At 29.3% G+C, this 12,791-nt stretch overlaps 1 protein-coding gene across 2 annotated transcripts in view; it reads right to left on the bottom strand.

Moving 5' to 3' along the window:
• The window catches only part of mnb (minibrain), a 403,438-nt gene that overhangs the window by 23,792 nt on the left and 366,855 nt on the right, over positions 1-12,791 (bottom strand). For both annotated transcript variants that reach the window (XM_075376582.1, XM_075376583.1), the window contains exons 5-7: positions 6,919-7,205; positions 5,658-5,804; positions 1,573-1,833 (exon numbers count right to left, since the gene is read on the bottom strand). In XM_075376582.1, the coding sequence (XP_075232697.1) occupies positions 1,573-1,833; positions 5,658-5,804; positions 6,919-7,205 (695 nt within the window). The remainder of the gene's footprint in view (positions 1-1,572; positions 1,834-5,657; positions 5,805-6,918; positions 7,206-12,791) is intronic.

Genomic DNA, 12,791 nt, shown 5'->3' with positions numbered 1-12,791 from the left:
AATGGGCAGCAAGTAATAAAAAAAAAAATCATTCCACAAGATGAAATGAGAAACTTCTAGATATTAGTAAAAAAAAATAGTTTAAATAATTTTTAAAAACATTACAATATTCTTCTTTTTATTAATTAGTTAATTCTACATTTCTTAGTTGTACAATATTTTTGGACAAACAAACAGTTATTAGAAAAAAAAAATCAATAATGTTTAAGCATCCTTCCTTCCATAACATTTACAGTTAATAAGTTCATCCAATTTTTAAAATTTATACAGTATTACATCTTACTTTAAAGAAAGTGGACACCTACTCTAAACTGAATATCTTAATCAAATGCGTAGAACTATCGCAATACAACATCTGAACATACTTCAAATTGCTATGATTTTTTCTTCGATATTATGGCATCAAAGACAGAAGGTTAAAAAGTCAAGAATATGTTATAAATGCAAAACTCAGCAAGAAAATTCAAAAATATTAAGAAATATTTTTATGGAAGACTGTAAACAGATTAAAGAATATGCTCGTACAGAAAGGAGGTATGTAGAAGTCAATCAGAACAATAGTCAAATCAAATGAATGAATGAATAATGAAGCTCCCAACAGGTAGAGAAGTGTAAAACCTAAAGTAGATTGTACTTATTTATGAGGAGATGAGGTAAAATATTCATAAAAAAAGTGCATTCTTTAATTTCTCAAAATACACCAAGCAGTCAACAGACAAATGTATTTTTATTACAAGTTATGGATCTTTTCTACTAATATGTGCAACATTTTTTATCACTGAAAGTGTAAACATACCTTCTAGTTAAGATTTTACAAATATAAAGTAAAAATAGGAAATTTACTCTTTCTTACTTTACTAATGTCAGATTTTCATTTAACTTCATTCATTTATTTTTTCCACCAATATTAACTTTTTAACATTATTTAAACCAACTGATTTTTTTTATTTACCATTTACATAAATTAATTAATTTAAGCTAAAGTTATATTTACAATACACATTACTAAATATTCCGATATGTATAAATTCAGTCAAAAGGCTTGAATTCTATAAAATTGTATATCACAAAGGAAAGAATCATCTGTTAATGCAAGTTCCATTACAAAGTGCTATATATGATTTTATTAAAAAAAAAAAAAATTACGTCTGAAGGTAGAAATAAAATGAATTCAAAGCATAATGGAATACAGACTTTATTTACATTGTAAATGACGAACACACTTTACATGGAAGTAAGGTAGTAAAGTAAGGAAATAAAGTGTGTTCCACACAGTTTACTTCCATGCTGCTATTGTATTTATGCTGTATTGTTTACATGCTGGCTATTGTATAAACTTAGATGAATGAGTATGTATATACAGTTTAGAAATGTTGCCTATTAATCAAGAAGACCTAAGATTTGTAATCAATAAATAAAAATTGTTTACAGTCAGACTTTTATTTATGAAATGAAGAAAATTTTCAGCAATTCATTAAAAGTACACATACACTCAAATTCTAATAAATTATAACTTATATCAAATGTAATAAAAAAAAAAAAAATACTTAATTTAGGAAAACAGCAGCTTACCTTAAATTTTAGATAATCTGAAACAGAATGTCCTGGTTCACCTAGTCGCCTACCACCGGGACCACCGGACTCAACACCAAGTATGTCATGTAACCGTCTTAGTCCAGGTCCTTTATACTTCCTCATGTCCTTTGGTTTCTTTAGTACATAAGAACCATCACCTGGTAGCCTATCAAAATATTTTCTAGCTTTAAGTGCTTGATCAAGCAAGTGTTTTGGAGGCATACCAAGTACTTCAACGATTTTGTTCATCTGGTCAAACTGTAAACAAAATTAACATGAATATAATAAATTATCCAAACCGGTTTGCCTTAGAACAATAAAAAAAAAAATTATACACAAAACGACACCAGCATTCTTTGTTTTAAATGAAAATGAATCATATAGTTGCTGATTAGAAATTAATTTTAAGTTTTTCATATTTATTTGAAACAAAATTATATTCAAAAGCAGTGCATCAATTTTGGTGATTAATAAAATTAACTTAAAAGCTTAAAAAAATGTTGTGTGTAATTGTGAAGAAATTCATAGGAGTATCTTTTAATTTTAACTTTAAATAGATCTGTCTAATAATTTTCTAAATAAAGATGGGAAAATAATTTATGATAGCTCACATAAGATGCTATATAATTTTGTATTCAGATTCTTGATTAACCTACCTAATTTACATATTCAACATTTTTTCAAAAATTCAAAATATTTTTCAAAGCAAGGGTATAAAGTTCTTTTACATTTACTCTTCCCTGTTAATTTTCTTCACAAAAAAGGAGAAATAAATGCTGCATACTGTAGTGAGCTGTTAGCCGAGATCAATGCAACCTATTAGTTTAAAAGGCAAACAATCGCAATCCACAATATATTGAACCTTAACGACAATGCCAGACCATTAATTGCCAGACAAAAATTGACTTGCATAAACAAAACTAGTCATACATCTCCCTTATGGCTGTGTAACTAATTGCTTGAACCACCTGAGAAAGTGTTGATAAGTAAATGATTTGTAATTAACAGAAGAGGTGAAACACTTTCTGCGCAGTTGGTTTCAAACCTTGTTATTTTAATAACATGGAAATTAAATAAACTAATAATAAAAAAAACTATTTAGTGGCAAGAATGTTTTAAAAGTTCAAGAACTGTATAATTTTCTTTCTAAAGTAACATTTTGAGGATTTAAGAAAAACTGATTCGAGTAAATAATGACAATAAAAAAAACTGTTGGGGTTTATTCTTTTGTACTTGATGTATTAATTATTAAAACCTAAAACTCAAAATTCTTTAAGCATCAGTTACCATTATTTCCACTTCAGTATATAAAATTCAAAATTCAAAAGAAATAAATGCATACTCTTAGGAGTAAAACACACTGAAAAAACACATGTATACATAGTGTAGGTATAATATCCAAATGAACATTATATTATAACTCAGTGACAGAACTTTAGAGTTTGAAAGGAAAAGTAAAAAAAAAAAAAATATATATATATATATACACATACATACACAAGGGCTATTTTTAAGTAAGATCCATTTTTTAATACAAAGAAAATTACTAAAGAAACTGTCAAAAAAAACTTTTTTTACTTCACTCTTCACACTTGCTACTTTTCTATAAAGTTACCTTTTCGTTTAAACATTTATCATAGTGTTTTACTAAATTATTTATGCTCACATCATAGAAATCAGCCGCCTGTGAAGACACAATCAGTCTTCAACGCTGTTTTCACTTCTTCATCGGTGTCAAACCGCTGACCCGCCGAGAAACTCCTTCATATAGTGGAACAGGTGGTAATTGCTCAGTGCATGGTCCAGGCTGTACAGGTGAGTGGTCCATTTGCTCCCATCCAAAAGATCTGATTAACTTTAGCAGAATGAGGTAATGCAGCAACAAAACTCCAGATGACAGTAGGCCACATCTCTTTTTCTGTATGGCAATCTGAAGCTTTATCAAGGTCTTGCAGTACCTAGCTGAATTTACTGTTGTCTATTTGGGCCTAAAATTGACTAACAGAACACCATGTCTATCTCAAAATACAGTTGCCATAATCTTATGTGTTGATATGGTCTGCTTGGCTTTCATTTTGGAGATGTGTGCTGCTATTCCATTGACTACCGCTTTGATGCTGGAATGTTATGAGAAACCCACATCTTGTGCCCTGTGACAATGTGGTCCAAATTTCATCTCCGTTATCACTGTATCAGTTCAAAAATGTTAAACCACTATCCATTCTCCACTTTTGGTGTACTTCAGAAAGCAGCCTGGGAACCCATCATGAGCACAGTTTTTTAACTGCAGGATTTCATAAATGATTTTGTACAGCACTGGTCTTGAAACTTCTGGATCCAGTCTTCACAAATTTTTGCATCAACTTTGCGTATGAAATTGTCTGTGATGATAGATGGTTGGCCCGATTGTGGTTCATTATGGACATTGTCCCACTTATCCTTGTACAGTTTTACACATTTACGCACTTTCTGTCACTCACTGAATTAGGCTTGTTACCTCACGTATTTGGTGATGAATGTCTACTGCTGATACATTCCTTGCGGTCAAAATTCGAATTGCAGACTGTATTTCACAATTGGCGGGCCGCGTAGTTATTTAAAACATTTCAACCTCACAATATAAATCTAACACAGTGACACTATGACTGAAAATGGTGTCTGCATTTGTGCAAGGTCTGCCAGGAGCCAGGGTGCATGCACGTTCTGTCAACAGCGAAAGATTTACATAGATACAGAAAATATCTATTGGGAATTTAAGAAAAATTGATTGAATAATATATCACACAATAAGCTAATTAAAAAAATTAATATGTTACCGATCTTATAACTAAATCAAGTACGTTTAAAAACTAGCACTTGTACATATATAAAGAGAAAGTACTACATTTAACCCAGCAATTTATTTGCAAATTTCAAAGAATCTGATGGCTTTTCAGCATTAGTCACCATCTATCATATCTATATGGCCCAGGCAGATTAAATCATCTAGCAACCTTTAGAAGAGATTTTATACATTTTTCTTTATATAGCTGCACAAAAAATAGAATAAAAAACACCTTAAATGTAGAAGACAGTTTGTAGAACAGATTCTAGCCTGTAAGACTTGGATAGTATTTGTTTTAAATTGGCATCTATTTCCATATTATGCTAATATAAATATAACCCATACAAGAAACTGTTAAGTTTATTATGAGTTATAATTTTTTTTTATTCTTCTATTTAGGTTTTCAATTCTAACAGAAGTGAAAACTACAATATCTATTTTATATATACATATTTACTTTATGGATGAATGTGAGATTAAGACTGTGTGACATTATTTTGTAACACCAAAAACTTAATAAAAATAAATAAATAGTGACAAAGTTTATAACAGTGTATCTATAAATAAATTTTGAAATGGAAGGCCCTAAAATTGACTGATGGTAATGATTAATCGATAAATGATATCTGCTATCTAGACTGTAAGGATATAAAAGTGAAACATAATGGGGAACCATTAATGTTCTTATGTACATGTAGTAGCACTACCACAAAATAATTTTGAAAGTCCTGTATAAAAATCACCTAAATAATCTTCTAAAAAAAAGAGTCCTAAAACTTGAGAACCTTTCTCTCATCAGTAAAGGTATAATACTGATATAAACAAAACTATTTCAATATAAAAAAGTAAAATAATTAAAATAAGTTTCTATACAACACAACATACTAGAATCAATTACACAAAAAATGTATACCTGACACTAATCATCTGTAAGGACATATAAGATTATGGAAAATGTTGGGTGATTAATTTCCTAAATCTCACCCAGCAGTATCATAGAGGTAATTATTCAGTAAATAAAGTATGATATAAAATATATCACACAATGTAATACGTTATTTTATAAAATAAGCTATTTTAAAAATTTATATAATGTTACAGATCTTAAAACTAAATCAAGTACATTTAATAATTCTCTCATTACTAAATAAATATTAATATATTTATATATTTCAGCTTCCACATGTCAAATGACAATGAATACTTCTGGGATTAAAATTAATTTTAACACATGGATAATAGTGAATAAGTCATTTACCTCATTAGAGCCACTGAACAGAGGTTCTCCAGTATGCATTTCAACAAGTATGCAACCAAGGCTCCACATGTCAATAGCAAGGTCATACGGTATACCTAATAACACTTCAGGCGAACGGTAGAACCTCGACTGAATGTACTGATATATCTGCACAAGACACAACACATAACACTTGCAGATATAATACAACATAGTGTTTCCTAGCTTGAAAAATATTCATCTTATAATTTTTCTAAAAATAAATATTTAAAAATTCTAGTGCTGGTAAAAAAACAAAAAAAAAAAACAAAACAAATTTTAACCATAAACATCAAATTTAAATAAATAAAGCAAAAATATTCTGATTGTCTATTTGCAATTTCTAATCCTTCAAATTTGAGGAATAAATAATGCAACTTCTGTATGCGATTGGTTGTATACACTCACAAGTTCTGTGTATCAACATTAACTCATTTGCCGAGTCTGTCATTGGCAATCATGTATATGAAAATTATTTTAAACAAGTGGATCCTTTCTGAGAATTTTCTTAAAACTCATTTTGAACTTTATTAACCCACCTAATTTTCAACAGCCTTCTATAAAAACATTTTTAAAGCTCCTATTCACTGCCTTTTTGGCAGTATACAATGTTCTTTCCTTAATATTTAATCCCTTCATCCTCTTTTTTTTGTCATATTTCATTACATTTATTTCATGATTGTTTATTTTCAGACAAACTTTCTCTACAACCAATAAACCCATACCAATCAGTATTTTTTCAAACTCATTTTTAATTTAATATTAACGATTAATAATATCAATGAATTTATTTTTTTATCGATTCCATTTTCAAATGTTTCTTTGAAATCTTTTATTTTCAACTACATTCATGTTGAAAGTAATGTAGATTTACAACATCCTTACCTCATGCCTCACAGTTACTCAATTTTTAATACAAGTTATAAATAACTCTTCTTTCTCAATATTTTGAGCACATATTATAAAATATTTTATTCTACTTGACATTTAAAAAAATGTCTTCTCAACATCTTCAAGTTTTTATTAAATTAAAATACATAATTAAAAATCAATAGATATTTTTGAGATTAAAAGACTATGTAGAAAACACATGTAATTTATCCATTTCATATACTTCGGTAACTTATATTAAATGTACCCAGAATTTATTACAAAATCTGTCTTTTAATTTATAAACTTTTCAGACCTATTAAAATTTTGAAAAAATATACATTAATTTAAAATAAAAATGAAAGCAACATACCCTTTGTCCATACTGACATGAACTGCCAAAATCAACAATTTTTATACCAGATCTTTTAGGATTACATAGTAGTATATTTTCTGGCTTTAAATCACAGTGAATAATGTTGAGCTCAGGTGTTGATAAAAACAGCAATGCTGTACATAATTGCTGAGCAAATTTACGAGTCAAATTCAATGAAACGCCTCTAAAATTGGTGTTACGTAATAAATCATACAGATTGTATGATAACAGTTCAAAGACTAGACACAGGTGATTACGCCACATAAAATGACGTTTTAGTCTCACTGTAACAATAAAAAAAAAAAGAAACATTTTTTCATTAATAATTTTTATTAAATAAAAAAAAAACTTTATCAGCCTAATTATAAGTAAAAAAGATGGTTCCTTCAATCACTTCCTTTCATTTTCTTTATCCCTTCTTCCTTAGATAAACTACAGTGAGAAACTGCCGCTTGGGCACAACAAGAGCTCAGCTCATCACATTGTTGCCCTAGCTTCATCATCTGTAACTCCATGCCATCAAGACAACCACTTTTAGTGGAGAGATGAGTCAACATATTATTTTATAGTATGGGAAATAAGTCATCCAAAGCAAAAAAAAAAGAATTTTTGAGACAAAACTGAAGCTGCAAGCAGAAAAATTATCCAACAGCTGGATTAAATGGTTCACCGGGGAAAGCCAGTAGTATCATCTGCAATGATGCTACCTTATCACCAATGCTCTATTAAGTCAACAAATGCAACTGAGGCAACAGTTTACGCAGACACACAAATTTATAAGTACGAAAATTAAAAAACATATAAACCTTTTCTTTTCATACAATCGAGCAAAACAGATTAAAATTCATATACAAGCCATATAGATTTAGAAATTAAAATAATTAATTTCAGAGGCATTTTTATAAAAAACAAAAAACCCACTAATAGTGTAAACTACTCATAGTTTTAATACACACACAATCAGGAAAATGTGACAGACTATAAGTGGTAGTTATCTTATGGGACATTCTGGAGCAACACCAAATATTAACTTTGTGCACCCTGACTTGGAAAGCAAAAGATGCTTTACAGCTATTATACTGTACTAATGACTTCTGTAGCAATACAGTACCTTTAATGTGACAAAGTAGATCAATGGCCCCAACCCCTTAATTTGTATTTAAACAATCTTTTACAATGACAAAATGTAATATATAGTTGAAATGAATCACCCATTCTGTGAAGGCTGGCTAAGTGCAAGCTAATATATCATTCTTTAGCAAGTGCAAAGAGTATTCTGGGAGACTGTACCCAACATTGTTTTAATATTAATGGTACAGAAACTAATTTATTTAATATGGTTTTAATTTTGGCATTTAACTAATTAATTTAACATGGTTTTAATTCTAACATTTATCATATTTCAAATTCTTTTTTGAATGGTATTAGTGAGATGTTCAGGTGTTATGTAACCATCAGTTATAAGAGGTATGTTTATAATTTTATGGAAGATCCCACTTTTTTTTATGTACTTACATAGATTGACTAGTGTGACGTATATGTCTCCAGATATCTTGAGCAATTCAGTTGATTATGGAACCTGAATGCATCTCTGCATACCTTGGTTGTGCAGAGTAAACTTGTTACTCATTACATACTCACGAGTGCCAGGAGAGACTATGTGGTTAATTAAAATACAACAGAACAGAAGCTGGGTGATGTGTTGAAAACCCATAAACATAAAAATATAAATGGTTCAGCAGGGCCTCAAATCATATCCACCGGAAGGCAAGCATTACCTCTAAGTAAATGATTATCTGTAGATTGGAGCGGCACAGATGACCCTTCCCAAGATCCATCTTGATCAACTAATATGAATGTTTTACAACATCTACTGTCTTTCAATCTGAACCACAAAAAAACAGTCAGTACTCTTACCAAGTTATATGTCCCACATAGAGATGATGAGATTAACATCCGTTTTTCAAGTAAATGCCTGCAATTACCAGTATGCTTCAGATATCAATCAACTGTCGTATCAGTTAATAGTGCATTAAAACTGAACTTAAGATGGATAAAATGAAGATCTGAATAAATGGATTTAATAAAGCTTTTATGCTTATGAATGCTTCCAAATATAGAAAGTTAGCTAATCATGAATGTATCAGACAAGTAGAATGAATGAGCTGACAAATAAGTGCAATGAAGGAACTGTAAGTGAGAGGAGTAGAGTCGTATGAGAATCAATCATAATGCAGCAACATGTTGCTGTTGTGCACCCTCTTCAGAGATCATGGTAACCAGAAAAAAATATTCCTTTAATTTTTTCTACCAAAATCACATGCAAAAGAAAGGAAAAAACTGTTTCTAACCAAAAAAAGGGTTATCCCCAAAGCACCATTTTGAAATTATAATCAAAATTTAAATCCATGTCAAGGCAAGGTCAAATAATTATCCTAAAAGTTTCATTGAAGATGGATTTTTATAAATTGATATAAATTTCCAAATCAAACAAAAATATATTAATACGTATTTGTAACAGAATTCAGCACATCATAAGAAATTTTTTTTTCTTAATGATATATAAACTTTTACATATATCTATCACTCTTTCTTCTTGTTAGCTTAATATTTTTTTTTTTTCAAAAACAGCTGTTAGAATGAATTAAACATCTGCAGAAATACATATATGAAAAACAATCCTACCTTGCTTTGAAAGTTAAAAAAAAATCAGGCAACCTTAATAAACACTATTCCTTAAAAAGTAATGAAGCAAACTTTTTTAATGAGCTCCAACAATTATAAACTGCATTATTTTCACAAAACAATCTATGTATGCAGGACATCATACACAATTCAGAGTATTAACTCTTGAATCTACTCAACTCCATCTCTAATCTTAACACTCACTTGGACAAAGCTTCTATGCTATTGGTTTTAATGGAAAACACAGCACACCTGCCATGAAAATATAATTACTCGTTAAACTAAATGTTTTACTAAGCTGTTAGCAGAACAGGATCAAATATTACAACTGCTTTAATCGGTTTTTTGTTAAGTTACAAAGCTGATGCTCTAATGTGGTTTTAGGTATAGTTATTTTCAATTAAATTTGAATCTCAGGATAACTGGTTCTACATTAGATGCAGTTCAATTAACATTGCTATCTCAAGAATGATCAATTGAAATAAGATTTATTGAACTGTCATTAATATTCATGCTACTGAGGTAACGTAATCTAAAATTTAAAAATATAATTATAATGTAGTTGAACCTGAAAGAATTATATTGAAACCCCCTCAAAATTGTTAGCAAACATTCATTTCTCTACAAAATAAAAATAAAATTAACTAAAACCCAGAGAAAAAAATAAAGGAATAAGAAAAATCAGAGATAAGAAATGTGAATGTTGAAAATAAAGTATAGAAAGGACTATTACAAGATAAGTAGAAAAAGATTTTGTTCTTTACAGGAATTCTTTATAACTAGAAAATAACACACGCATGTATACACAAACACACACACATGCGCACACAATCATATCTAGTAATAAAGTATATGGAATTATATACATAGAGTAGACAACCTTTATACAAGTTTTACCAACCAGTAAACATCTGATAAACTGTATTTGTTATAACATGGAAGAAATACCTAAAGCCTTTCCCTAAAAAAAAAAAACTGTCAAATCCCAATACAACACTTTATAAAAAATAATAATAAGAGAAAAATAATAAAAATAAAATTTTATGTTTTTCCCTAAATGAACTACATGCTATTTTTAGACAACATTTCTACTAGTTTAAAAACTCAATAATATGATGCAGAATAATAGACCTTCAAACAAAATGTCTCAAGTAACACAGCTCAGAAAATATGGCATGGGATCCTAATTTTAAAAAGATAATTCTGTTTCTGAAAACAACAGTTACCAGAGAAATCAGTTTTGAGATAAACTTATAGTAATATACAAAATTTAAAAATGTTTTCCTTATAAATCAGACAAAATTAAATACATAAATTGCTACTTACAGTATTAGATATAAGGCATAACATAATACAAAAACGACCTAATTTGTTAAACATGTCTGGAGTATATTATGCTGTCTGAAATATTTATTTAACAAATATATACATAATTGTGTATGAAGATGTGACATTCTACACTTTTTTTCCTATATTTTCATACTTTATACTGTTGATCAGTTTATGGGGAAAAGAATTAACAAAACACAACTTTCAAAGATGTTGTACAAAATAAATCGTAAACTATTTTTTATAACTTTTGGGAACTTTTTCGTTATCCAGAATGTCAGAGAAAAAACTTTTTTGGATATTAAAGGGTATGGAGGTAAAATAATCAATAGCCACAGCCGTGTTTACATAAACTGATTCCCAAACAAATGATCACTGAGAAAAAAATTCACTACAAAACTTACTTGATCCATAACTAATTCAATACTGAATAGAAAATTATAAACTCACTTTCTTTTATTAGTATATACCAGAAAGTTTGTCCTAACATTTCCATCCATAATCTTTACGGTAAACAGACCAAACAAGAACAGATCCGATCAACACTACCCAGTTTAAGAATATTTATTCATAAGAACTGAAGCACATGAACTATGTAAAATACAGACTATTGGATGCATGGCTTAGTGTGATCGAAGACTATAGAAACCAAGGGAAAGGTGTAGTTCGATGCCGGATACTCCATAAAAATGGAGAAAAAACATATTTTCATACTCATTACAGAAGAATATTGGTACAGAGTATCTGAATACAGAACTACATTTAATTAAATTATAATTTATGCAATTTTGTACGAAAGAATACATATTCTATCACACTTAAAAGTTAAACTGAATAAATAATATATCAATATTAAAAAAATTATGGTACAATTTTGTCAATGGAATAACATTAGAGGTTTGTCCAAAAAGAAACCTAACTTTTGAAATAGCATATACAATATTCATTTTTGTTATTCTGCTGGTGGTGATATGTAATGGTCAAACTTTCTTAAAAAGTAATATTCTATTACAATAGTAATTCAATTGATTCACTTTGGTCTACAAGCATATATGCAAGGTTGTATCTTGTATTGGTCCTCCAGTAATTTTGGGATTGTGCAATATTTTGTTTCAAATGGGATAGACATAACTAGAAACTATGAAAGTGTAAAGTGTAACAAGAAGCTTACAAAGGCAAAGTATGAGCTGTAAGTATCTTACAATTCTTATTAGAATTATTAAATCAGTTGCACCAAAACTGCTAAAATGTGATATTCTTCTCTGATTAGAATGTTACTGTGAGTATGTCTCACACACAAAATATCAAGAAATTGTTTTTATATGAAAGTAATGCAAGATCTGAGATCTGAGGAAAGAAATTAAAAAAAGGGGCCTGAAATACCACAAAACAAAACATCAATTCTGCACAATTAATCACATTTCTCTCAAACACTTGCAACTCTTATTTGAGAGTTTTTGGCAATGGATAACAACATATGTTTCTATCCAAACTTTCCCCATCTGCCTGAATTCATACCTGCTCTCACTTCTTTCTTTTCTGAAGGTGAAAGCTGACCTAAAAGGATACTATTTCCAAGTGATAGAAAAAATTAAAGGAAATCTTTTATAGAACCCAAAGGGGCTTTTCCAAAAAAAAAAAACATATTCTAGAAGCAGAAAAAAATGCTGGGAGCTATGTGGGAACAGTTTTACTTCCAAGAGGGGAAAACAGATTAATAAACAGATTTGTTATTATTAATCTTTTATGACCACATAGGATCACTTTAGTCAGTCCATTATCCAAGTCTCTTCTTCAATAGGAATGTCTGGGCCTTGTGGTCCTCCCAGTACTTTTACATATGTTCTGATCTTTGT

This window comes from Lycorma delicatula, chromosome 10 (genome assembly GCF_047948215.1).
Source record: "Lycorma delicatula isolate Av1 chromosome 10, ASM4794821v1, whole genome shotgun sequence".
NCBI lineage: Eukaryota > Metazoa > Arthropoda > Insecta > Hemiptera > Fulgoridae > Lycorma > Lycorma delicatula.
The sequence above is the reverse complement of the archived record's forward strand: the minus strand, read 5'-3'. Positions and strand labels throughout refer to the sequence as shown.